The 27,878-nt window shown below is 37.6% G+C and overlaps 1 protein-coding gene across 1 annotated transcript in view; it reads left to right on the forward strand.

Annotated features, from left to right (window-relative positions):
- nphs1 (NPHS1 adhesion molecule, nephrin) overlaps window positions 1–27,878 on the forward strand; it is a 124,403-nt gene that overhangs the window by 21,792 nt on the left and 74,733 nt on the right. Inside the window, exon 5 of the mRNA XM_060888687.1 lies at window positions 23,367–23,489. Within this exon, the coding sequence (XP_060744670.1) occupies window positions 23,367–23,489 (123 nt within the window). The remainder of the gene's footprint in view (window positions 1–23,366; window positions 23,490–27,878) is intronic.

A 27,878-nucleotide genomic window follows, 5' to 3' on the forward strand; every position in this document is an offset into this window, starting at 1 on the left:
CCAGTTCTCTCACCTCGTCATCTGTATTAATACTGCCAGCAATACTATCTGTATTTGGTATTTGCCATATCTTTAAAGCCAAGTCTCTATACAACTGACATATTCTGTCTGTCTGTGTTGCTTTCTGGAACTTTCTACTTGTGTCCTACTTTGAGATTTGTTGTCACCACTGCTTTAAATCTACATTAGATTTCTCATTAGCATGACATTGAACAGTGCTGGAAAATGGTGAGCGAGAAGCTCTTGCTATTTTGATCTTAGGAAATAACAGCAAAACTTGACTTATTGAATTCAGACTGGGACTGTTGTATTTGTCAGATGTGACATCAGCATGGCGAGCAATTGCAATCTTCTCACATGAAGAACAAAAGAACACACAAACAAACTAACACCAGAATCCCAAACCATGCGATAAATACTTCAATGAAATAAATGTAATGTGTTGCAGGATGATTTTTTTTTCTTTTAACTGGCTTGCTCAAGGGCCCGTCCATTGAAGGACACTGTGGTATTACTATTAACCTTCTGACTTCTATCAGCTTTAGCCAGCTCTTGGATTCAATCCCGAAGAATCAAGATATGGTGCAAATGTAGCTTTCCATTATAAGGAATTATTCAGCCTAGATTTCAACATTAGAGACAGTTGCAAGAGTCAGCACAGTCGGAGTGCAATGGCTAAGCATCACCCTGGGCACCTTCCTGATCACGGTATATTACTTTGTGCCTCATTGGCCTGAGTATGTTCCTTTATTATATTTTCATGCACCAATTATTGCAAAGACATCAAAAAGTTTTTATTAGGGGAAAAAAACTGTTTATTTGTAGCTGTATGTTCTGTATTTTTATCAGCTTAATCATACATCATCATTTCTAATACAAAATGTATACTTTATTCAAATTTGTTCTTACTTCTCATTTCAGTTAAATTTACAACCACGATTTAAAGTTGCAGTATATGTTTTTTGTTTTGTTATTCCCATATATCCACATGAGCTTGGGTGAGCGAAAGGGAAAACTCATTGACCTCATTTACAGTAGCATCTCTTTTAAAATAGAATAGAAAGTAGGTGTGTGTACAAACTCAGAATAACACACTGTAACTAAACGTCTATAATAAAAATATATTGCATGTTGAATATATATCGGTCTATTGTATAAGCAATTATCAGCCTACGTTGAACCATGGCTAACTGACTCACTCGGCTAACTGATGCTTCAGCTAGAAGTGGGTCACTCATCCCTGCCCTTACGCACCTAAGCCGCACTTTAGCCTGCTGATTTTTCATGCTGAGCCGTGCATTTCCATGTAATTGGTACATTGCACCCTTTGCAGCAGGAGGGATTTTGAGCAGAGTAAAAACGCAATTTAAATAAATCAGGATGCAGAAAAAGATTCCTCAGGTTTGCTTGTTTATATTTAGTTTATGTGGAGTTTATTAGCTACCTATAAAATCCGTCAGTTTTCCTCAAATTCTTCATACAGTTGGATTTAACCCTTTACGTCTACGGAGATTCAATACACGTTAGTCATGTATCGTCATGGAAACATGCAAATACATGCATGGCTTGTGCGAACGGCATCTGAGTTGTCAAGTAATTTGCTTTCATCAGTGGATAGAGAGGCAGAATGCAGTCATCTATCCAGCAAACATGCTACAAAATCAAGTCACAAAGCTTTTATTGACATTTTAACCCTATACTGGTACAGTACACATTAAAATGAAAAAAAAAAGAATAAATAAAATAAAAAAGTTCTTACAAGACTATGCTGCTACATAAAACACAGAACTACAGGAGACAACACAGAACTAAGTACCTTTACACCAGTACACTAGTACACATTCAGTCTGCATTGGCTATATACCCATCTGATTGCCATCAACTCACCAGGAGCTCATGATGTTAACTCTGCCTATTTAATTTCTTTGGATTCAACCTGACCACAGGTCACATTAGCCAAACAATATTTGTTCATTCATCTTCAGTAACTCCTTTATCCTGGTCAGGGTCTCAGCAGATCCAGATCCTACCCGGGAACATTGTCAGTCAGTTCATGCACTCACACCTAAGGTAATTTAGTGTAGCCAATACACCATCCAGCATGCATTTAAGAGGTGGAAATAAGCTGGAGAAGTTAGAAAAGAGAAAAAAACCCATACAGACATGCAGATTATGTAAAACTCCACACAGACAGTAACCCAGAATTTCTCACAACTTCTAATGTGATTTTAATGCCTTTGCCCTCGTCTTATTTGCTCTTAATTGCTCAATAGTGTCTTGGAGAAAATAAAAAAAAGAACTTAAAACAGACTTAGAGCTTATAGAGCCAGAAATAAAGCCTCTGATAATTTGCATCAACAATAAAAATGGAGTTTATTATTTATGTGAATGTTTCATATGGACATCGTTTAAGAAGTCAGTTAATCCATGCTTTTGAGCAATGAAGGCTTGGCATTTTATTTCGTATGTCTACCCCATGGCAAGACCAGTTAGCCATTCTAAAAGGTAACTCCAGCATAAAGGTTAGATTGTACATACAGTATACAGCCCAATGTTCCTGTGCCAGCCCTGCTCTATCCCACCAACATGCCATAACCATGTCAGTGTCATTGCTCTGAGAATCCAGCACCCAAATAATATCTGCACTAAAGTGGTCTTAAGGTTTATTTTTTATATTAATGTATGCAGTCCTGAAGGTGGCTGACAAACTGTTAATAAACTGGTACCTCATGTTATATTCATGAAATTCATTATGATATTCGTTCATGAAAATGACCTGGTACGTTTTGGTATGGAATTTGTGGAATGTGTTTTACATGGTACTAAAGAAAATACCATGATACTTACCATCATGGAGATATGTTTTGGGTGGGAAATGTTCAAGTCTTTTAATTTGATTGAACATGCAACCTTTCTGAGATCTTAAACATGCAATCAGCAGCACAATGCATAAAAGCACAAAGATGCATGTGAAGAGTTAACGTTCACATCAAGCATAGGAAAGAAATGTGTACTCTGTATCTTGGCTGTTGATACCAGATGGGCTGGTTTGAGTATTTCAGGAGTATTTCTCCTGGGATTTTCATACAGAATATTCTCTAGAGACTATACTTTATTGTGTAAAGAACAATAAAACATCTTGTGAGCGAAGGATCTGCAGGCTGAATCTTGTTGATGAAAGAAATTTACTTATATGCTTCTAAGTATTTTACTTATTTCATTTACTTAATAATTTATATAATCACTCTTTGTAACTGTGGTGAGCAGAAAAGCATCTCAGCATGCACATAACATTTGAGGTGGATGAGATACAAATGCATTATTCATTTCCTGGAATGCTGGGCTGGTGAATATTATGCAGGGGTGGCTTGTTTAAGGAAGCTATCAGGACTAAGCCCCACTTTGTCAATTAAAAAAATACTTTTTTTTTTTTAAATTAACATTATTATCAGTTTATTTAACATCAAAAAAAAGTTTTAAAGTAGATTGTGCATCCAAGTACAATAGCAGCTTTAAAGCAGTGTGAATTTCTTATCTTTACATATTCCAGCTTGGAGAGTTAGGAAGTTGTGGACAGAGAACAGGGTTAGGCATTATACAGTACAGCAGCCCTGGGAATAGACAGAGTTACGGGTCTTGTGCGTTGAGCCACCACTGCCCAAGAGCGCCACCAATGGCCGTAGGAAAAAAACAAACAAAACACACATACCAAATAATAACAGACATAGACATGAGGCTGATGTCTTTCTAACCCTGACTGTAGATTCAGTCAGAGACAGTCAGGACAAACCTGACACACCCTTCATTTTGTCTGATAGCTTTCAATCTGATTTGCTGACACATGCTAAATGTCTTAGCAGTGATTACGAAGATGCATTTGATTAATCAAATTTGGCACTCAAAGGCAACATGGCACTAATCCATTACAGCATGACAGACTTCTAACACTTAAAAAAAAAAGAGAGAAATAACAAATCTGTCTTTAAGGGTGTATGTAATGCTTTGGACCACATCTTTCTTAATATGTCATTAATGAGACCTGATGACTTTAAACCACTGCTCATTAAAGCTATTGATAAATGTAAGATTTTAATCGGTGCTTATTATAACGTGACCAGATGTCTCTGGGAACGTCGTCAAAATTGGAAACCCTAGTAGGCAGATGTCTTAGAATCCAGCTCAAAAATGTTCCCTCTGGGCATTTGTCTTAAGCATGGGTAATAAAGGTACATCAAATAGTTCACAATTACAACACCCCGTCTGTTGAATATTTCTGTATTTTGTATAATCAATTACTAACACATGCCTGCTGTTAGACTGAGGTCAGGGACGTGCTAAAGCTTAACTCCAACCAACACAGTGAATTTACAAGCAGCAGCCTGGCATTAAACCATACAATTTCACCCTGAAGAAAAGACGTGTAAATACTCTCTCACATACTCTCTCTCTCTCTCTCTCTCTCTCTCTCTCTCTCTCTCTCTCTCTCTCATTTCTCTTCACTGTGTCTCTCGCTCCCCCTCTTTCTCTCGCTGCTGTGATGGGAGCCGACCCATATGGCTTAGTCAGGGGGCATTGAAAGCCTGTTTTCTTCTTCTGTCATCCACTATTCACCTCTTGCGTCGTCTGCTCCGCTAGGGACTGGAACAAGTGTGTTTTTGAAAGAAGGGTGCATGGGGGAGGGTTGCTGTGACGACACTGGTGGCTTGCTTTCTTTCTTTCTGTTTAGCCTGGGAATGGAGCAGATTTTCCTGACAACAGTAAGAGAAGTAAGAGATGAACAGAACCTCGCTCATGCATGCACCTGCACCAGTAGTACAGCTTAGATATTTATCTCTATCTACTGACACACAAGAACGTGTCTGAAAACATGTTTTAATTACACGCTTTCCCCAAATCATATGCACAAGATCTTCTCTAAAATAGTTGCCATATACAGTGGGGCAAAAAAGTGTTTAGTCAGCCACCAATTGTGCAAGTTCTCCCACTTAAAAAGATGAGAGAGGCCTGTAATTTTCATCATAGGTACACTTCAACTATGAGAGACAGAATGGGGGAAAGAATCCAGGAAATCACATTGTAGGATTTTTAATGAATTAATTGGTAAATTCCTCTGTAAAATAAGTATTTATTCACCTACAACAGAGCAAGATTTCTGGCTCTCACAGACCTGTAACTTCTTCTTTAAGAGGTTCCTCTGTCCTCCACTTGTTACCTGTATTAATGGAACCTGTTTGAACTCGTTATCAGTATAAAAGACACCTGTCCACAACCTCAAACAGTCAGACTCCAAACTCCACTATGGCCAAGACCAAAGAGCTGTCAAAGGACACCAGAAACATAATTGTAGACCTGCACCAGGCTGGGAAGGCTGAATCTGCAATAAGTAAGCAGCTTGGTGTGAAGAAATCAAATGTGGGAGCAATTATTAGAAAATGGAAGACATAGAAGACCACTGATAATCTCCCTCGATCTGTGGCTCCACGCAAGATCTCACCCCATGTGGTCAAAATGATCACAAGAACGGTGAGCAAAAAACCCAGAACCAAACGGGGGGACCTAGTTAATGACCTGCAGAGAGCTGTGACCAAAGTAACAAAGGCTACCATCAGTAACACACTACGCTGCCAGGGACTCAAATCCTGCAGTGTCAGACGTGTCCCCCTGCTTAAGCCAGTACATGTCCGGGCCCGTCTGAAGTTTGCTAGAGAGCATTTTCCAGGATGATCCAGAAGAGGATTGGGAGAATGTCATATGGTCAGATGAAACCAAAATAGAAATTTTTGGTAAAAACTCAACTTGTCGTGTTTGGAGGAGAAAGAATGCTGAGTTGCATCCAAAGAACACCATACCTACTGTGAAGCATGGGGGTGGAAACATCAACGTTTTTCTGCAAAGGGAACACGATTTTGAGTGAAAACCTCCTTCCATCAGCAAGGGCATAGAAGAGGAAATGTGGCACCGTCCATGTTGCCCAGCGACAGCCCCAAAACATCACTGCTCTAGAGGAGATCTGCATGGAGGAAAGCAAACTACCAGCAACTGTGTGTACAAACCTTGTGGAGACTTACAGAAAACGTTTGACCTTTGTCATTGCCAACAAAGGGTATATAACAAAGTATTGAGATGAACTTTTGCTATTGACCAAATACTTATTTTCCACCATATTTGCAAATAAACTCTTTAAAAATCAGACAATGTGATTTTCTGTCATTCTGTCTCTCATAGTTGAAGTGTACCTACTGTATGATGAAAATTACAGGCCTTTCTCAACTTTTTAAGTGGGAGAACTTGCACAATTGGTGGCTGACAAAATACTTTTTTGCCCCACTGTAGATCTTTTTAGGGGCTTGGTTTCATCATGTTTGTGTTCCATTTTCATTTCATTTTTAACAATAATAATGAGGCACGTAAATCTGTAATTTTCTTATATTTTATATATCAGTAGTTGGCTGTGTCAAAATCTCTCATAGATAGGGATTTGATTATATTAAGCATATAGTATGTACCACCAGCTACCACTAACACAACCTCACATCTTTAACTTGTACATATTAACTGTTGAAGGATCCAATTTGTACAGCTGAATATTATGCCGCAAAACAGAATAATACCAATATTGAGGCCTCACTCGCTTTTATCCATTTGGGCTGATTTCCCAGTTGTTTTGCACCATAATTTCCCGTTCTCTACACCACCGTTCCTTTCAGTCTTGCGCCTGCTTTAAATCTACCTTCGCAAATCTAATACAAACGGCATAATGTCTTTAGCGAAGGGAGTGGGGAGGCAAGAAAAGAGAGAGAAACGGAGAGTAAAGGATGAGGCAGGACCTTAATTGGATTCCCCGTGTCCATGTGATATGTTTTATAATGGGCTAATTCAAGATGAATCACCCCGTGCAGGCTAGCGGCTAAGAGCAAGGCCACTGCATCAATAGCCAGCTCCACAGGCGCTACACAGAGGCGTCGTGAAGAGGAGTGGTCCTCGTCAGAACCATTTAACAAAGTGTGTCGTTAGCCCTGTGTGTGCGTTTGTCTCTGTTTGTGTGTTTTCTTTTTTTTTTACTTTCTTCTCATCACTGAGAGGCTACTGCAACCGCCACTAGATCAAGAGAGCCGTCATAATTCAAAACAACACAGCCTAAACTTGTACACAGCTTAAAGTAGCCAATGCAGAGTTCATTAGCCTTTTAACAGTCTCCGGGTGGCTCTTTCTCAGGCTTTTAACGCCTGCTCACTATGAAAAAGTACCACACCAAATTCAGGTTCCCAAGTCGCACTTTATTTTCTTGGCCTTAGCTATCATTATTACGCTTTCAGCTGTTTAACAGGTGCGTTAACATATCCTGTGTGAAATTAAAGTTCGGCTAAATAAACGATCAGATAAACACGGTTAATGTAACACTGTAGTAACAGCATGTTATTTCAGTTTAGGTGCTGGATAGTTGCTAATGTTAAGCTGCTTTCACTCAATGAACTAAAATAAACTGCATGTAGTAAACACTAGTTAGCTTGATTTTCCTGAATCATGAAAACCTTTGTTTTATTGAAACTGTTGCTAGTTTATGGGTCTTTTTCACTTTATTTATAAAAGACTAATATTTAACTTTTAACACCACTGTTACCTCATGCATGGTTAGCTATGCTTCATCAAGTTGACACACTACACTAGCTTGAGTTTAGCAATCTAGCATTCTCATGTTTACTCTTACATTTTACTCTAGCATGGCTGGTTAAAACAAATGATTTATTTATTTTTTTATAAAGATTAACTCCTAGATGATATGTATTCGTACACTAGAAAACGTGAGTTAGTTTAATAATGTAAACTTATTGCTTTTCTTTAATTCCAATTTTCATGACAAAGATGTTTTTTGGATATTAGAATTTATGCGTTTTCAAAAATGAAAATTGAAAGTAATTAAGCGATCCATAATTGCAAGTTTAAACAAAGGTTATCTTTAAATCGGCTTTATAAACATTTTTAAGCCAGCAAGTGAATTTTCATCTTTAAAATTTTAAGTTTAACATCTTAAAAATGTCTTAATTACAATGTAATGCTTTGGGCCCCCCAGAACCAGCAATTTCAATGCACCTCACCATCGATTCTCTGGAGCGATGAGCACCTTAATATTTTTCTTCCTAAAAAAAACTATTCCCTCAGTTGGTGTTTAGATGATGGCAATGAAGATCCTCCACATTGCTCAAAATCTCCCCTATGTTTACAAATTTTGTTGAGATCTGGTGTCTCTATCAGTCAGCGCTTACATATTAGATCAGTTTAATACATAGTCTGCCCCGTACATGAGGGCAGAGTAATCTTTGAAGCCATCACTACCTTTAAGATAGAAACGTTTCATCATAGGATAAAGGTGATCAGGTGAAGGTGAATAATATTGTATTGATTTGCAGAAGGGAAAATTGACCTAATCCGTGGCAGGAAAATGAAAATGCTGCCTACAAGGCCACAAGGTTTTTCATCCATCTGTACAAATAGTAACTAAGCATCCTCAGTGGTTGTGACTGGTCATTTTACTACAGGGCAAAGTGCTAACTTAGGTTAGGTAGCAAAAATTCAAGCTGGTGAACTTAAGCAACCTGCCATGTTAAATCTAATCCGATACCAAGTGGACCAGACCAAAAAATAGGTTTAATACACAAATGAAGTGGAATGAATGTGCTTGACATGAAATAACCCATAATATTCAAGTATGGAAATGAAGGGGAATTTTTTACTAATACCAAACGCATAAGTATCCATCAGTGTTGGTGTGAAACCTCTAAATAATTTCTCAAATCAATCATAAGTATGTCTCACTATGTTTGTAGTGTTGGCTTCATATTGCAAATTATCTCAGGTGACTTAACTATTATTATGGCAGTGGAATAGACCTCGACATATCAAACACTTTCAATAAGTATTAACAAACTAATTTTGATATAAAATGAGTCAAGGCATTTTTGGCTTTCAGTGCTACACACAATTTTTGTGCTTGAAATGAACAATTTGTCCAAATCTAGATGCTTATGAACAAGAACAACTCAGAGAGCAGAAATTACCATTTACTATATAGATATAAACATTTGTATATTTTCTATAAATATATTGCCTCTAGTAAGTTAGATAAAAAAAAAAAAAAAAACAGAAATACTTATGAAAAACTAAAAATTCAATTAAAAATTCCTGTGTTGTATGCAAGAAATTCAACATCCAAACCATGAGGAAATTCCTTTATTTTGAGCTCTGTGAAAAAGAGTTAACAAGCATGGCTTAATGTTTTGGTTAACCTGCATTGTGTACAAAAAAATTTGATGTAAATTCAACATAGAAATAAAGAGAATGAGTTAATAAAATAGTAATATATAGCTACTGCAATTATTGCTATTGGCTATTCATGTAAAATTCATGTAAGTTAGTTTATATATATATATATATGCGTATGTATGTATGTATGTATGTATAGATGCTTTTTATGATTCGGAAATAATCCTGCAAATAAATAATATTTGAGCATGTCTTCATAACTTGACTTCTTTGCAAGGGTTTACTTATAGACTGGAAAGTATCAAGAGCTTTAAGGATTTGCCCTGCAATAATCCTGGAATCTAGTTGAATCTTATCGGAGTAAACAGAGCTATGCTACCCCTAAGGCCAGGCTTGTTTGTTCTAGTTGTGCTGGAGCATCTTTACATAAACCTCCTTTACTCTATTTTGCTGGTTATTTCTGACCGAATGTGACAGCGACAGAGGCCCAGCTGCTGCATTCAGACACTTAATTCCCGCTAGTTTTGTATCTGTGCATTAGCCGTGGTAGACGGCGGAGATTCTCGATCATTTATCAGTTGTCAGACGGACTAAGTCAATTCGGCTTCGTGTTCCCTTGAATAAAAATTGTTTGTTCTTACACAGTGCTTGAAGAAATGTGGAGAATGAGAGAATGAAGAAAGAGGGATGATATTGCTATCGGTCGTCTGCTCTCAACCACACCTGCTCCTCTTTCATTCTTGGAAAAAATGATGAGAGGAGAGCTGTGGAGAGAGGGACAAGAGTACAGAGAAAAAGACGAAAAGATAAGATAAAACAGGTGGAGAAGAGAGGGGGAATGAGCAAAAAGGAGAGGACAAAGAAGAGGACGAAAGGGAATGCTTCAATAGCTTTCAGCTTCAAAGCTTGCACCTGAGCCCCCCCATGATGGCTGTGTGGGTGCGTGTGCTCGTTTCTGTCCCTCTGTGTGTGTGTGTGTGTGTGTGTGTGTGTGTGTGTAGCTAGGCATGTGGTTCACTGTTTGTGCAGATGAGAGTTGACAGGAAGATTTGGATGCTCCTCATGAAGACTTTTATTAGGATTATTTGACTTTTATTAGCATTATTATTAGATTATCTGAGATGAGGGATAAGTGTATTTTGGCTATGTACTGAGATTAAAGTTAGCATTAAATATATTGAGGTTATGTTTAGGGTTGCTGAGGTTTAGGTTAGAGTTACTGAGCTTAAAGTTAGAGTTACAGAAGGTCGGTTTAGAGTTAATGAAGTTAGACTTTAACATATTAACATATTAACATATTTTGTAAAATTTTGATTGGAAAAGAATTTAACACAACCTGTATTTACAGCAAAATAGGGCACAGTGGCTTAATAGTTAGCACTATTGCTTTACATCTCATGGTTAGTTGTGTGTGTGTGTGTGTGTGTGTGTGTTTGTGTGTGTAATTTTTTATGTATTGATTGGCAGCTAGAAATTGTGTGTGTGTGTGTGTGTGTGTGTGTGTGTGTGTGTGTATGTGTGTGTGTGATTGTGCCTTGTGGGGTGCCACCTGGGTTAGTCCTCTGAGATAGACTCAAGGTTTCATGTGACTTTGAAAAAAAAAAAGCGGTACACAAAATGCATAGATGGATTTTCAGCAAATATTTACGCAGTGTTACTTTCTATTTGATTTCAAAAATTAGAATGAAAGCACCCTGAAGTTAGTACTCATTAACACTGTCTTGGGCAGATATCAGAGCTTGTTAGGAGTCTGTTTATTCGTGGTCCATAAATTTCAAATTTTCAACTTCTTTTCCTTGCAGAACATGTCTAGTTCTGAGATGTTCTTGGGCTGTCTGTTATACACAGCATATTTAAGATCCACTGACATATTTTCAGTAAGGTTTAAGGTTTGCAGTACTGGCTATCATATAAAGAGTTAGATATGAGACTTTTCTTAGTCTTCCAGATCATGCCTCGATTTCCATAGTTCCCCTTAACTGGCAAATCTTAACAGCATTTTCTGACATTGGAAACTGGAAGTGCTTTGATATCTTTTTATAGTCTTCATCTGCTTGTATGTACTGTAACTAGATTCATTTGCCAATCCACAGTTAGGAGAATTTATGCTCTATTTAAAGCATTTATGCTCTACTACACATCTTTGTACACACCCCCACTGTTACCTCCCTGTGTGTTTCTTATTCCGGTTGCACTTTATTTATGTCCTGTCAGCACTGTGCATGTCATACATGGCTGCTGCCCCTTGGGTCCAAAAGAAACGTTATTTCATCTCACTGTGTATGATATTGTATATATGGCTGAGATGACAACATAGATCTACTTGAACATGAACCTGTACCATTGGCTTTTTCATTAGGAATCCACATGTACAATGTGACTTTTGTAAAGCTGCAATGACTAAACTGAACTGACTGAAACTGAAGTGTGCTTGGGCATCCCTATAGATGAACGTGTGTGAGTGTGTGTGTGTGTGTAAAAGGATCCCTCCCGAGCACTCGTTACCTGGTTCCTTGGTGCGTCTGCTTGTGCGTGTGGGTGTGTGTGTGTGTGTGTGTGTGTGTGTGTGTGTGTGTGCATGTGCGTGTGTGTGTGTGTGTCAGTCTCGTCAGGCTGTGAGCTGTTGGTGTATGCTGACAGCTGTCTGTTTGGATCTCTCTACTCTCTCATCGTTAAACAGCAGACACAGACCTCCCAGATCCCCTGCCTGTACTGTGTGTGTGTGTGTGTGTGTGTGTGTAGAGGGTGTTGCACTCTATATAGTTGGTGATCTTTCTTTTTCTCAGAGAAAAAAAAAATTAAATCAGGAGCAGCTAGGCCAGACAGTCTACAACAAATTCTAGAAATATCTGCAACACCTGGGGATGTGGTAGCCTAGTGGTTAAGGTGTTGGTCTATCAATGGGAAGGTTTTGAGTTTGATTCCCAGATCCACCAAGCTGCCAATTCTGGGCCCCTGAGCAAGGCCCTTAATCCTCAATTATTCAGTTGTATAAAATGAGATAAAAAATGTAAGTACTCTGGATAAGGGTGTCTGCTAAATGATGTAAATGTAAACTTTAGTTCTTAAATAAACAGTAAAGATGAATCTAAAGACATCACCATGAACATTGTAATGTTATAATGTTATTCAGAGAGGGCACGGTGGCTTAGTGGTTAGCACGTTCACCTCACACCTCCAGGGTTGGGTGTTCGATTCCCGCCTCCGCCTTGTGTGTGTGGAGTTTGCATGTTCTCCCTGTGCCTCGGGGGTTTCCTCCGGGTACTCCGGTTTCCTCCCCCGGTCCAAAGACATGCATGGTAGGTTGATTGGCATCTCTGGAAAATTGTCCGTAGTATGTGATTGCATGAGTGAATGAGAGTGTGTGTGTGTGTGTGCCCTGTGATGGGTTGGCACTCCGTCCAGGGTGTTTGATGCCCGATGACGCCTGAGATGCTCCCCGTGACCCGAGGTAGTTCGGATAAGCGGTGAAAATGAATGAAGGAATGAATATTATTCAGTTCAAATTTATTTGTATAGAGCTTTTAACAGTTGAAATTGTATCAAAGCAGCTTTACAGGACATAAGAAACACAGTACAAAAATGTATTATACAAAGATTATATCATAAAAAAGTTCAAGATTCGTATTAGACTTATATTTAAATGTTATTTATCTAATATATATTTATCCCTAATGAACAAGTCTGAGGTGACTGAGGTGACTGTGGTAAGGAAAAACTGCCTTAGATGGAAGAGGAAGAAACCTTGAGAGGAACCAGACTCAAAAGTGAACCTCATCCTCATGTGGGTGACACTGGAGGGTGTGATTATAAACTGTTATAAAAGATGAGCTCATGGAATCACTATTTTTCTGCCTCAGAGCAGTTTGGTCCTTTACACTTGGGCAGAATTTGACCAGATGGTTGGATGTTATGTGTTAAATAAAACAATTCCACCTAGTGTACAATTTAATTTGTACATACAGCCTGTCTGAACGTTTATAGACATTTCACATGTATAAAATGTCCTGACCTGAAGCAAAGTTACTGTTGAATTTTGGAATGTTTGAATGAGTTGTTACTACCGAAACAATATCCTGATCGAACAAGCCATTTAATATAAACCTGTGATTTGAAGTCCGACAGAACTTGTGTTATAAAAAACGAATCAACACTTTCTGAGCAATTCGATCATAATTTAAAATAAGATTTCACCATAAAATGATCTGGAGATAAATGTATAGGGTGACATAAAACACATCCTTGTTACTAGTAGTGTGTAGCGTGTGTAGTGTGTGTATTGTGCTCCTCTTATGCTACAACAATTTCCCAATTCATAGTTTTTTCTTTACTAATTAACAACTGACATTTAATAACTTCTAAAAAAATCACTCTACAAATAAATTGACTTGCACTGAATTGAAACTCACCATAAATATGACAGGTCTTTATTAAGTAATCTGGCACATTTTATTTGTCTTTAGTTCACATTTAAACCAATAAAAGTTGCCAGAAGTGATGTAAGTACGTAAGATTAAAAAAATTAAAACAGTTAATATAATATAAAACATTAGTATAAAGAAATATGATAGAAAGATACTGAATATCTTAAAAAGGACTACTTTGATAAGTAAAAAATAAAAAAAAATCCTGTAACAGAAGCAGGTTTGATGTGCAGCAGGAGTTCAACAACCTCAGCACAGACACAGTGAAGGCACGGTCAAGCTTACCTTCAGCTTAGATCATAACACAGCCAGGAGTAGCTGATCTGAAGACTTCAGAGAACGAGGAACAAAGAACTGACACTGAAGATCAGAGATGCTTTAGAAACCAACTAAAAAACATTAATACTGGATTCTGAAAGAAAAAAGAATGAAGGAGTGAGTGCAGCAATCCCAAAGCTGGGGTCATGTGCTGTCTATTTGTGGTATCAGTGGATAAGAATGCATGTATCTATCTATCTATCTATCTATCTATCTATCTATATATATATATATATATATATATATATATATATATATATATATATATATATATATATATATAATTTTATATGCTGCCAAAATCCATCACAATCAAATAAAACAGCAGGATCCGTCATCTAAGATACTTAACAGAATATCTGGACAAGCTAAACGAATGAGTCATAATTTGTTCTCATTTAACAGAAAATCTCGTCCATCATCCAGGTCTTAATATCCTCCACGTTCCAAGTCGAGACAGAAAAGGAGCGCAGATATTATTAGATGATGAGGAGCGTTTGTGTGATTGAGCTGTTAAACAATAAAGTATACGAAGAAAAAAGTTACATTAATAGAAATGTAAGAGCTGGTGTCATAGAAAATTAATCAACCTTCCGAGCAGTTTGATTATAGTTAAAACTAAGGCTTTATTTCGTATCAATATTTGACAGCAAGGATAAAGATCTATATGTAAATGGGAAAAAGACATACAGTATGTAGACCTAAGAAACTCTTGCCACTTGTCTTACCACATCTCTTGTGGGCTTGTACTTTTTTCTCCAGCGTTTTAAAGAGCTAAACACACAACAGTAAGCACAAGTATTAAAAAAAAAAGTATGAAACTGGATTTTATAAGGTATGTTATGTTTGGTAGCAGATTAGCAACTAAAGCTAACTAAACAAGCTATGTATACTTAAATTGTACTTAAAACACTTACTAAAACTGTGTTTTAACTACATAAATCTTCTTCTAACTAGTTGAAAACAAATAAATATATGTTTGATTAATGTTACATGTCATGGTTTGCATTAGCTATTAGCCAAAAACACAATTTGCGCTGAAAGCTAACAATACTAGCTGTGTACACTTACAACAACCGGCGTTTGCCTATAAATCTATACATCTGCTTCTAACTAGTTAAACACAAATTAATTAAGTGTAATGAATACAGAAGTTCAATTGATTTGATTGCCATGTGTCACATTAGCAATTAGCCAAATACAGGTTGCAATACATGCTAACTATACTATCTACAGATACTCTCCAGAGACAGCAACAATCTCTGCTCCTTTCTACTAAGGTCTAATTTTCTTCCTAGTGTCTCTATACACATGTAATAAGGAGTTGTGTCTGTAACAAGATAAGCTGTATCCAGTTTCTATTTCTATGTCTATTTTTTTAGGGTAAGCCATAAATGGAAACTAATTGCAGGTTGAACCTAAAGGTGTGAGAGTGGAAATGAAAACATCTATAACTAAATTGTCTAAAATTAAAATGAGTGAGAAACAAAATCAAAATGCTTGTCACGCTGTTGCTTTGTCAGTGGTTTGTCTCTGCTGAAATCGTGGCTCTGTGTATCGCACACACACACACACACAGGGAACACACAGACACCTGTCATGCTGTCGCTCGCTAGAGTGAAAGCAGGGTTGCCCATTGAACTCCAGAAGGAAGCAGAAGGAAACCAGAAGGAAGCACAGATCAAGTGAATAATAATTCTGCTCATTTGATTTTTCTCTCTAAATGAATTCTTTATGTGAGGTAACTGCATTAATGTGGTAAACCTCACTCAAAGCTTGTGCAAACTGTTTGTATGTGTCTCTGTGGGTGTGTGTGTCTCAGTGGGTCTCAATGCTTGTGTGGGCATGTGGGTCTCAGTTGGTGTGTGTCTCAATGCGTGTGTGTCTCAGTGAGTGTTTGTGGTCTATGTGTGTGTGCGTGTGTCTCAGTGAGTGTTTGTGGTGTATGTGTGTGTGCGTGTGTCTCAGTGGGTGTGTGTGGTGTATGTGTGTGTGCTGTATGTGTGTGCGTGTGTCTCAGTGGGTGTGTGTCTCAGTGGGTGTGTGCGGTGTATATGTGTGTGCGTGTGTCTCAGTAGGTGTGTGTCTCAGTGGGTGTGTGTCTCTGTGTGTCTTGGTGGGTGTGTCTGTGTGTCTCTGTGTGTCTCAGTGGGTGTGTGTGTCTCAATTCCTGTGTGTCTCAGTAGGAGCGTGTCTGTTTTTTATGTGCACCTCAGTGTGTGTATTTCATGTGTGTTTGTGTCTCAGTGCGTGTGTGTCTCATTATCTGTGTGTGTGTGTGTGTGTGTGTATGAGTGTCTGTTGCTTACGTGTTTGCTTCTGTGTTTGTGTGTGTCTCAGTGTGGGTGTGTCTGTGTGTTTGTGTATGTGTGTGCATCTCAGTGGGTGTGTGTTTGTGTGTCTCAGTGTGGGTGTGTCTGTGTGTTTGTGTATGTGTGTTTGTGTATGTGTGTGCATCTCAGTGGGTGTGTGTTTGTGTGTCTCAGTGTGGGTGTGTGAGTGTGTTTGTGTGTGCACGCATCTCAGTGGGTGTGTGTGTTTGTGTGTCTCAGTGTGTGTGTGTGTCTGTGAGTGTCTCAGTGGGTGTGGGTGTAGGTCTGTGTGACAGAATATAAAAGAGAAAAAGGAATACAGAGAGGAAGGACGAGGTTCAGAGCATTAGAAAGAGAAAAAGACAGACAAGTCCAGTGCAGCTGTCTCTGTTAATCTGTCTCTTACTTTCTTTATCTGTCTCTCTGTCTGTATGTGTTTAATGAATCGAGTTGTGTGTCTCACTGTCTTCTGTCCGCCTCGTACATGCACACAGATATGTAGAATATACAGTATGCTTTTATATGTTCCTCTGGGGGATTTTTGTTTGCACTGTCAGAACAATGTTTAGTGCCCTTAATCTCCCTAAGGTCTGAATTATTATTTAGCTTCATAAACATAATTAATTAAATAATTAATAAACAGGACTAAATAGGACTTTTCTGAAAAGTGCACATTTAAAGTAAAACATTACTGTACGCTACTATACATTGATATATATAGAAAATAGATCAAATATAGCATGAATTTGGATAAGTTGTAAATATAAACTTTGTTAATGCTCCCAAGGCTACATTACACCCACATCATGCCGTTTCTAACCACTGACAAATTTGTACATTAACATGTATTTATTTATTTATTTGATTATTTGTTTGTTTGTTCATTGTATTCATTTTTTAATTATATTTTTATGTTTCATTTTTTTATTTGTATTTATCTGTATTATATGTTGAACTACATTCTGCGTTTCACTTATTTTATCATATGCCCATGTAAGCTGGAAAACAAATTGCTGTGTGTGTGTGTGTATGTGTGTGTGTGTGTACTGTACATTTGACCTATAAATCTGTTTCTATTAGTTTCTTATCTGTCTGTTTCTTATCTGTTTCTGTTTTTATTCAAGGATTATAATGTTGTTTTTTTTTTTTGACATTTGCTAGACTCTTTACTTACTGTATAGACGGGCTTACATTAGAGCAGGAGTGTGTAATCTTATCCATAAAGGATCGGTGTGAGTGCAGGTTTTTATTTCAGCCAATCAGAAGCCATACATCAGTCTACTGAAAGTCAAGCTGAACTGAGTAAACAGGTAGAATCAGGTGTCCAATCTAATCCGTGAAGGTCCGGTGTGGGTGCATGTGTTCATTCCAGTCAAAATGCACCCACACCGGACCTTCACGGATTAGATTGGACACCCCTGTTCTAAGATAAGTGGTTTGTGGACATGATTGGACACCTTTGACTTAAAACATGAATCAAACCTACAGCTCTTGTACCGGTAAATGAATTTATAACCCAGGATTTTCCAAATAAAAATCCTCTTGTGAACTGTAACTTAATTGAAAGAAGAAAGAAGCACTAGTCTGTGGTATTCCACTAGGAAGAAAAATAGATTGATAAACTCTAAGATATAAACTGAGCAACAAACAAAATGCTTAAAGGCTGTATGATTCTTCATTAACAAGATAAAAAAATGTAAGTTTCCAATATACAGTACATCATTCAGGGGTTTCACAGCAATGAAGAAGTACTTTTACTTAATTACAATATTTACGATTGTTATTTGCATCTTTAAGATCAATTCTAAGCAACAATTTTTAGAGAAGTTCTTCGTTTTTTTAAAGAACATATTTCTAGTTTTTTTTCTGTTTTATTACTAGGAAATTTATTTTATCTTTCATTGCTTTGTAAGGTCTTGAGAAAAGTTTAACTGGCGTCAGAAAATTTTAACTTATTTTCCTCAGATTCATGGTCAGAGAAAACTCTTATTATGGTGTTATATCACTGTCAGAGCTCAGCATACTTGTGCTGTTAGGGTTAACAAAAAAAGGAAATTTTGCAAATTATTGTAGTCAGAGTTTCCTGAACTTGGCATTGACGTTAAAATCTGCTACTTTCTTTAAAGATGTATATGAAGGGCATATATTTCATTTATTCAAGTCTTTTTTTTTTTTGTGAAAAGACTGAAGAGACACAGAGATAGGCAGACAGACAGAGAGGGAGAGAGAGAAGGAAAGAGAGAGAGAGAGAGAGAGAGAGAGAGAGAGAGAGAGAGAGAGAGAGAGAGAGAGAGAGAGAGAGACACAGAGGGGGGTAGATTGACAGACAGGTAGAGGGGGAAGATAGATGGATTGATGTAGAAAGAGACAGACAGACAGACAGAGGATGGAGGGGAGAAAGGAAGAGATAGATAGATAGATAGATAGATAGATAGATAGATAGATAGATAGATAGATAGATAGATGGATAGATGGATGGATGGATGGATGGATGGATGGATGGATGACCAGTGAGGAATAAGTGTGCTGAATTGCTGAATAAGAATAAAAGAGTGAAGGAACTGCAGAAAGACCTGCAGAAAGAGACACAGAGAGAATGAGAGGGGTGAGAGTGTCAGAGAGAGAGAGAGAGAGAGAGAGAGAGAGAGAGAGAGAGAGAGAGAGCAATAAAACGAGAGAATGAACTGAAGGGAAATGCTCCACTGCCTCCCCGCTTTAGGAACATCATTCTTATTTTAGAAGATTTGTGCGGCCGTCCGACGCCTCCACCGACACAACAAGTGATGAACCTGAGAACATGCGCACAGGGAGGAGAGAGAAAAATGTGAGACGGAAGAAGAGAAAGTGGGGATGTTGTAAATTGATGAAAGAGGACATGAAGGAGAAGAATGAAGGGAATGGAGGCAAATAGGGGAAAATAAAGTGACTGATAGAGCATGAGGGAGGAAAGAGGAGAGGCAGACAGAAGATTAAGAAAGACAGTGCAGGGATTGGTAAAGTGTACAGAATGAGAGAGAGAGAGAGAGAGAGAGAGAGAGAGGTGAAGGAGAGAGGACAAATTTTGAAGTACAGTAATGGAGGAGAAAATGGAGAGGGTTTGTACAAAATATAATTCTGTGATTCATTAAGTGTATGTGTGTGTGTGTGTGTGAGTGTGTGTGTGTGTGTGTGTGTGTGTGTGTGTGTGTGTGTGTGTGTGTGTATGGTAGAGAGAGAAATGCTGAAAGAAGTAACAAAAGAATGAATGCTCCAGAAAGACAAAAGGGTAATCATTGAGTATTAGAGAGGAGATGAAGGGGGGCGGAAGGGAGGGAGGGAGGGATGTGAAAGGAGGATGGAAAAAGAAAAAAGCTAGAATGTTGTGGTGAGGTGGAGGAGCAGAAGAGGGTGTGGACATTAGATAAAGATAGACATGGGAGAGATTTAGCAACTGTGAGTGTGAAGGGTGAAAAACTGAAAATAGAGTGTAGGGAAGAAAAAAGAAGAGGAAGATGGCAAAGGAAAGAAAAAGAATTATGGATGTTAAGTGATGAAAGGGAGAAATGCAGTGCAAACTACCAGGAAGACAAAAGAGTTAGACTGTGAGAGGGATGTGAGAGAGAGAGAGAGAGAGAGAGAGAGAGAGAGAGAGAGAGAGAGAGAGACTGCTGAGAGAGAGAGAGAGAGAGAGAGAGAGAGAGAGAGAGAGAGAGAGAGAGAGAATGCTGAGAGAGAGAGAGAGAGAGAGAGAGAGAGAGAGAGAGAGAATGCTGAGAGAGAGAGAGGGGGGATGCTGAGAGAGAGAGAGAGAGAGGGAGAGAGAGAGAGAGAGAATGCTGAGAGAGAGAGAGAGAGAGAGGGAGAGAGAGAGAGAGAATGCTGAGAGAGAGGGATAGAGAGAGAGAGTGAGAGAGAGAATGCTGAGAGAGAGAGAGAGAGAGAGAGAGAGAGAGAGAGAATGCTGAGAGAGAGAGAGAGAGAGAGAGAGAGAGAGAGAGAGAGAGAGAGAGAGAGAGAGAGAGAGAGAATGCTGAGAGAGATGCTGCAGCTTGATGAAAGAGAAAAAAGAAGCAGAGAATAAAGAGAAATCCAAAATGGAAAATATTGCGATTGATCATGAGTGAGGGAGGAGAGAGATTAGAAATACATATCATTATTTTCCTTTGCAGTATGGTCTCAGAGACCACACACACACACACACACACACACACACACACACACACACACATACAGGGATCTGAGCTCTTCGTTTAAATCAGTTTGTAGCTCGAGTCCTATCTCATGTGTCTCAGCTCTTGGGCCTCACACTGCAATAGCCCCCCCTAGTGGAGGTAACCATGTCTGATTTCAAGGCATCATCCACACACACACACGCGCGCGCGCACACCCCAGTGATATCTGTCAGGTACAAAATCATTGCACTTCGTTTATTCAAAAAGTTCATAGACTTCAGCAGTGAATATAAACGTGCTAAAAGTTTTGGTTTCCTGTTACAATCGCATCCTCATAGAAAAGTGATAATAAATTAGTAAAATCTGATCATTGTTCAAGATTTATTAAACACTTCATTTACACTTCATATTCACACTTCATAAACACGAGAGACACTCAGCATCTCTTAAATAAATCTCTAATAAACACTGATTTAAATAAAGACTAATGTTTTGGGTTAATCACGACTACTTAGGTCCAACTGTTGCTTAACCTTATTTGTTAAAGTTAAAATACAGTTGTCTGATCAATTTGATCATGATGAATTAGACCAATCAGATCTGATTATGGTGACTCAGATCAATAAAATCTGATAATGGTAAATCAGACCAATCAGATTTGATCACAGTGTATCAGACAATCAGATTGATTATGGTGAATCAGACTAATTAGATGTGATATTAGTGAATCAAATCAGTAAGAATGGTTCAAACTTTATCAGACCAATCAGATTTGTTCCAAATGTATCAGACCAATCGACATTGATCATGAGGAATTAGACCAATCAGATTTGATTATGGTGACTCAGATCAATAAAATCTGATTATGGTCATTCAGACCAATCAGATCTGATCATGGTGAATCATACTAAATATATATGATTATGGTGAATCAGACCAGTAAGATTTGTTTAAAATGTATTAGACCAATCAAATTTCATCATGGTGAATCAGACCAATCAGATTTCATCATGGTAAATCAGACAAATCAGATTTGATCACAGAGTATCAGACAATCAGATTTGATTATGGTGAATCATACTAATCAGATTGGATTATGGTGAATCAGACCAGTAAGATTTGTTCAAAATGTATCAGACCAATCAGATTCCATCGTGGTGAATCAGACCAATCAGACTTCATCATAGTGAATCAGACCAAGCACTTTAAATTGTTATAAATCAGACCAATCAGATTCCATCGTGGTGAATCAGACCAATCAGACTTCATCATAGTGAATCAGACCAAGAACTTTAAATTGTTACAAATCAGACCAATCAGATTTGATCACAGTATATCAGACCAATCAGATTTGATTATGATGTCAAAGCTTATTACTCTACATGCACTCTGGAGAACATGTGTTACATTTCCAGAGCTGTAAGGTGAAGAGAGCTGGGATGGGACTAACGCCTGGCTGCTGTTTTACGATGGTTTATAGCTGGATGAAATTTGCACACTCAGCTTGCTCACTGTCGCACATTTACAGCATGTAGTTATCCTGATGAAGCTCCTGCTGTTCTATGTAGTTACTGTGTATTCTGCTGTGATATGAGATCCCTGTGCGGTTATAGGTTTGTTTTGAGCTTGTGATCTTCTCCTAGTAAATTTTGTGCATTGAGCTCTTAGGATCATAAAACGCTGTAGTTTAATTGTGACGTTCTGTAATAAAAATACAGTTCAGAATATTTCATTGTATTTCTATGATCTCTACATACTGACAATGTTCGAGTTCATTTCAAAATGTAGTTCGCAGTATAACACTATATCTGTCACTAAGAAGCAGGTTGGGAAACAATGTCTGGCTGCTGTTTGATGATGCAATTTGCACATTTCCTCCAAATTGAGTGATGTAAATTGTAATGAATCTTCAAGTGTCACCAGGTTGGTTTCAGTTCTTTCACCAGATGTCTATAAAGTTATATCGCAGCAAACTGTGAAGTACACCTGGTAAAAACCGTAGCTTCCAAAACAACAGACTTTCCTGAGCTGAAATCTGTTTCTTCTGTGGAGATTTCTCATCCAGAAATGCAGTTTAGCTTGAGCATTTTATACTCTTCCTACATCGAAATATAAAAATAGAGAACATTAGAGAAAGTAAAAAGATATAAATCTTCTTCAGTATAAATGTGCACAAACTTTGACTCAATTCGTCAGCTGGAGTCTTTTATCCTCATGGATGCTCTTTTTGACAGTCGGTATCTGATAGCAAACTGAATTAATTAGGCTTATGTCTGATTCCCGACGAGATGTAGCCATCAAATACCTTGATCAAAGTGTAGCGTTCAGTGTGAGGGAAAAAAAATCACGTTTAACTAGCAAGGTTTTAGATATCTTTAGGTGAACTGAACATTTCTTTACAGTGTTTATTAAACTGTCTCTTTATGCCACATAAGCTTTGCAGGAATATAAGATAAGACAAGATGTTGTTTAATCTTGCCTAGTCTTATATTCCTACAAAGATGATAATGTCATTTAGATTTTTGCTTTTTGAACATACCTTTCTAGATATTCATTCATTCATTATGAATACACACTATGGACAATTTTTCCAGAGATGCCAATCAACCTACCATGCATGTCTTTGGAGGCGGGAATCGAACCCCCAACCCTGGAGGGGTGAGGCAAACGTGCTAACCACTAAGCCCCCCGCCTATAGATATAATCCCCATTTACTTTTACCCAATAACCTCCACTCTTCAAGGAAGGCTTTCTTCCAGATCTTGGAGCTTAGTTGTTCTCATTCAGCCACAAGGGCATTAATGAGGTCAGGTCCTGATGGCAGACAAGGAGGCCTGGGGTCAATAGTTAGAATCTAACAGTTCCTTCATTAGGTCTCTGATATTGACTCTGTGTTTCAGTTCCTTCATCAAAACCCTACATCGTTCTGGACTCGGAGGAGCCATGGGTGGAGGGGCAGGATTACAAGGTGACCTGCATTGCCCCTGATGCCAAGCCGGCAGCTGACGTCATTCTCTTTAAAGGTATGACTACTTTTAAAATTTAATAAAGACTCCTCAGATGCACATAGAGATTGAGGGTCAGATTGTCTAATACGTGGTGCAGGGAAGGAAAAACAATATCTTCAGGTTGTGGATCAGGTACATTTGGCCTTTAAATGCTCTAAGGAGCGGCTTAAGGAAACATAGAAGTTATTAGTTTTTATTACCTGCTGCTCCTCATGACTCTTCAGATTTTTTTTTTTTTTCTTAAAAAGCATGAAATCTCTTGTGGCTATCGGAACCACACGTATAAGAACGTTTAGCAATGTTAACTGAATTGGTAATATAATAATATCTGGTAATGTTGTGTAATATTGTGCTAATTTTATTATTATTAATATTATTGGAACATTACAATCTTCTTCAAACCTGTTGAATTCTTACCCAACGTTCTAATAAATATCCTCACTTGTCAGGGTCAGTAACTGAGCAGTTATATACTCAAACATTAATATTCATACCTTAAATATTCAGTTAAACAGCATTTTTCTGTCAAAAAATTTGGATAAAAGAGGCATGAGAATATATCTTAAAAATATATCAGTTTAGATGCCATTTTAATACCACAGCAGCGATCACTGCATTGGTCACCAACGTTTTGCAGTTGGATTCTCGGTATTATGAAAACCTGCATTTTCTTTTATTTAATCTAACATCAAGAATGAGAAATTAAATGAAATTTAACAATGGACATTGTCTGAAAGCAGCTTTACAGAAATATATAAATTTAGAATATAAATGAGGGGGGCACGGTGGCTTAGTGGTTAGCATGTTCGCCTCACACCTCCAGGGTCGGGGTTCGATTCCCGCCTCCGCCTTGTGTGTGTGGAGTTTGCATGTTCTCCCCGTGCCTCGGGGGTTTCCTCCGGGTACTCCGGTTTCCTCCCCCGGTCCAAAGACATGCATGGTAGGTTGATTGGCATCTCTGGAAAATTGTCCGTAGTGTGTGATTGTGTGATTGTGTGAGTAAATGAGAGTGTGTGTGTGCCCTGTGATGGGTTGGCACTCCGTCCAGGGTGTATCCTGCCCTGATGCCCGATGATGCCTGAGATAGGTACAGGCTCCCCGTGACCCGAGGTAGTTCGGATAAGCGGTAGAAAATGAGTGAGTGAGTGAGTGAGAATAAAAATGACTATTTGCAAACTCCATGTGGTCTTTGAGGTAAATAATCTACTAATCAATACACAATTATCAGACTTTATCTGACTGTAGAAAGGACATTAATCATAATAACACTTTCTGGTGTTTACAATCCCAACAGTTTATAATCACACCCTCCAGTGTCACCCAAATGAGGATGAGGTTCACTTTTGAGTCTGGTTCCTCTCAAGGTTTCTTCCTCTTCCACCTAAGGGAATTTTTCCTTACCACAGTCACCTGAGTCACCTCAGACTTGTTCATTAGGGATAAATACAGACACATTTAAATATGTCTAATATTAATCTTGCGTGTTCTTTGAGACATTGCCCATTGTTAAAAGCACTATACAATAAAAATGTAATTGAATTGAAAATTGAGAATTAAAATTTATATTTATTCCATATGAGCAAGCCTGAGGCAATCGTGACAAGGAAAAAATAGATATGCTAATAAAGAAACCCCCTCACACTGCACCTCACTCCCTCTGATCTACCAGCACTGCTCGACTGGTCCCAGCATCTCTCAGGGTAAGAGGAAAGTATACAGCAAGACACTTTTCTGTTCTGGCACCGAGGTGGTGGAATGAACTTCCGCTATATGTCCGAACAGTTGAGTCACTGGCTGTCTTCGAACGACAGGTGAAGACCTACTTCTTCCTGAAACACTTAAACTAGCACCAAATTTCCCTGTTTGTTTTATGTGAAAACAAAAAGCTCCGAACAAACCTTTAGGTTGATGGTAGTGATCTAGTGAATCAGTGTCGATGTATTCATCGATAGAGACTTCAAAGCACTTTTATATACGTTGGAATGACCTTTATTGCTGCTATATCATAAGCGATAACAGTTAACTTGTTTCATGGACTTAATAAAACATAACTATAAATTGATAAAAATAACGAAATGTCATAATTTAATCGGTTAACTTTTTAACCGACTTTTCAAGTCGGTTAACTTTTGTTTTATAAGAGGAATAAAAACTTCAGAAAGTGTAAAAATAAAATAAAATCAGGTTACTGATTGATACAGCAATCCTGTCATGTTATATTACTTAGATAAGAACATTTTCAACACTGGAACAATAGTTCCCTTTTGCTTAACCAAATACTTTGTAGTATCCATCTATACTGTACATTGTAAAGCTCAATGCAAAAAACAAAATCATAATGAGTAAAAATTTTTTGATATATAGGCAAATTTACTATTTCTTAACAAACACAAATTTCCTACTTTAAAAAAAAAAATCATTAAACCGATTTCTAGAGCTCTATTTCTTTAATTCTAGAAAGAACCAAAAAATATCTGCTAATACAACAACAAATCATACAGATAAAGTACTTTTTTTTTATTTTAATTAAAAAATAAAATACTGGCAGAGTTAATCTGCTTTTCAAGTTGAGTTTCAAATTCTTAGGATTTTTATTATTTAAATTAGTGCTTAATTTAATCGTACTACAGAGGTGGTAAACTATGTTAGAGCTTATATAATGTGTCAAACTCCATTTCCCACAGTGCACTGGGACATAAAATCATGGTCTCACCAACTCACATACGCTCTCATGTTCACAGCCACTGTTTAAAAGGACTCGGAATGAAATCATGCTTTGTGAGGTATATGCTTAGTTCTGTTGTAATTTGTGATGTTATTAGCCTTCTGATCTGTGTACGCATACCTGGTTAGACACACACATACACACATTCACACACACACCCACACACAGCAATCCCACTGCAATTTTTACACATTATAGTTTTTTAATGCTTTTCAATCAATCTGCTGCTGTTTATGTTTGCAATGATAGCATAAACACACCAGAACCAGCAGGTTTAGAGCCAGTTTTTTCACCACCACTAGGACCCTCATGTCTCACTAACAAGAATACTTTACTGTCTGTAATCATGTTGCATATTGTATAGACATATTGTACGTTTTGTATATGAATGGCACTTATTCCGTTCATATACTGACATACTGAATGCTAAATGGCATTTCATTGCTATGTACCTGTATTATGTGATGTCAATACAGGTTTATCTATCTATCTATCTATCTATCTATCTATCTATCTATCTATCTATCTATCTATCTATCTATCTATCCTTATACTTTTTACTCAGCTACAGAACTGTTTGGTGCTGAACTGTGTACATGGTTTTGTAGTGTGGTGTATTGGATGTCTTGCACTGTCTTGTCTTGCACATTTGCACACATGCCCTTTATGTAGAACTCTGTTCATTTAATTAGTTTTTAGGATTGTGTTCTGTGTAACATCATGGTCCTGGAGGAACCTTGTTTCATTTCACTGTGTACTAAACCAGCTATATATGGTTGAAGTGACAATAAAACACTATTGACCTCATTGCCCTAGGTTTTTAACTTTCAATTCAATTAAATTTATTTTTATAGCACTTTTAACAATTCACATTGTCTCAAAACAGCCTTACAGAAGTATATCTAATAATAATAAGAAAAATAAGAAGAAAAATAAATAAATGAATACATACATTTAAAGTTATAATAAATTTAAAAATATGAAATTAAAATTTAAAGCAGTATATATCTATCCCTATCCAGTGCCTTTAATTGCCTTTTATTTTTACCCTGTTTTTGCCTCACACTTTTGGGATTTGTCTGTTTTTGAATAAAACCTGACTCACCTGCATTTGCATCTGTGCAGCTTTTCTTTATCTGACATTATAGAAATTTGAATTTAAAATGCTTGTGTATTTCTTTAAAGTTTAGAGATTTGAAGGGTGTGAATTCAAATCCCAAGACTCTGAGAAAAAAAATACTAAAGTCATCTTTCAGGGTGCACACACTTTTGTACATTTATACTTTTTTTATTTATTGTATCTTGAGCGATTGAACATTTTTAACCTATGTAACTAAACCTTAAAGATAACTGCTGTTGTATATCCAAGGCTATATTTAAATACCCAGGACCTTGTACATCAGTGAACAAAAATAGAGAGATCCACTGTAGTCAAGTCAAGTCAAGTCAAGTCAAGAAGCTTTTATTGTCATTTCAACCATATATATCTGACGCAGTACACAGTGAAATGAGACAACGTTTCTCCAAGACCATGGTGCTACATAAAACAAAGACAGAGCTAAGGACTCAAGTAAGTTAGTCCTAGCCACATAAAGTGCAGGACAAGACAAAAAAGACAGAAAGACAGTGCAGGACAAAAAACAGTGCAAAGAAAAAAATACAAGACACCACACAAAAGA

Source organism: Tachysurus vachellii, chromosome 15, assembly GCF_030014155.1.
Source record: "Tachysurus vachellii isolate PV-2020 chromosome 15, HZAU_Pvac_v1, whole genome shotgun sequence".
NCBI classification, from domain to species: Eukaryota; Metazoa; Chordata; class Actinopteri; order Siluriformes; family Bagridae; genus Tachysurus; species Tachysurus vachellii.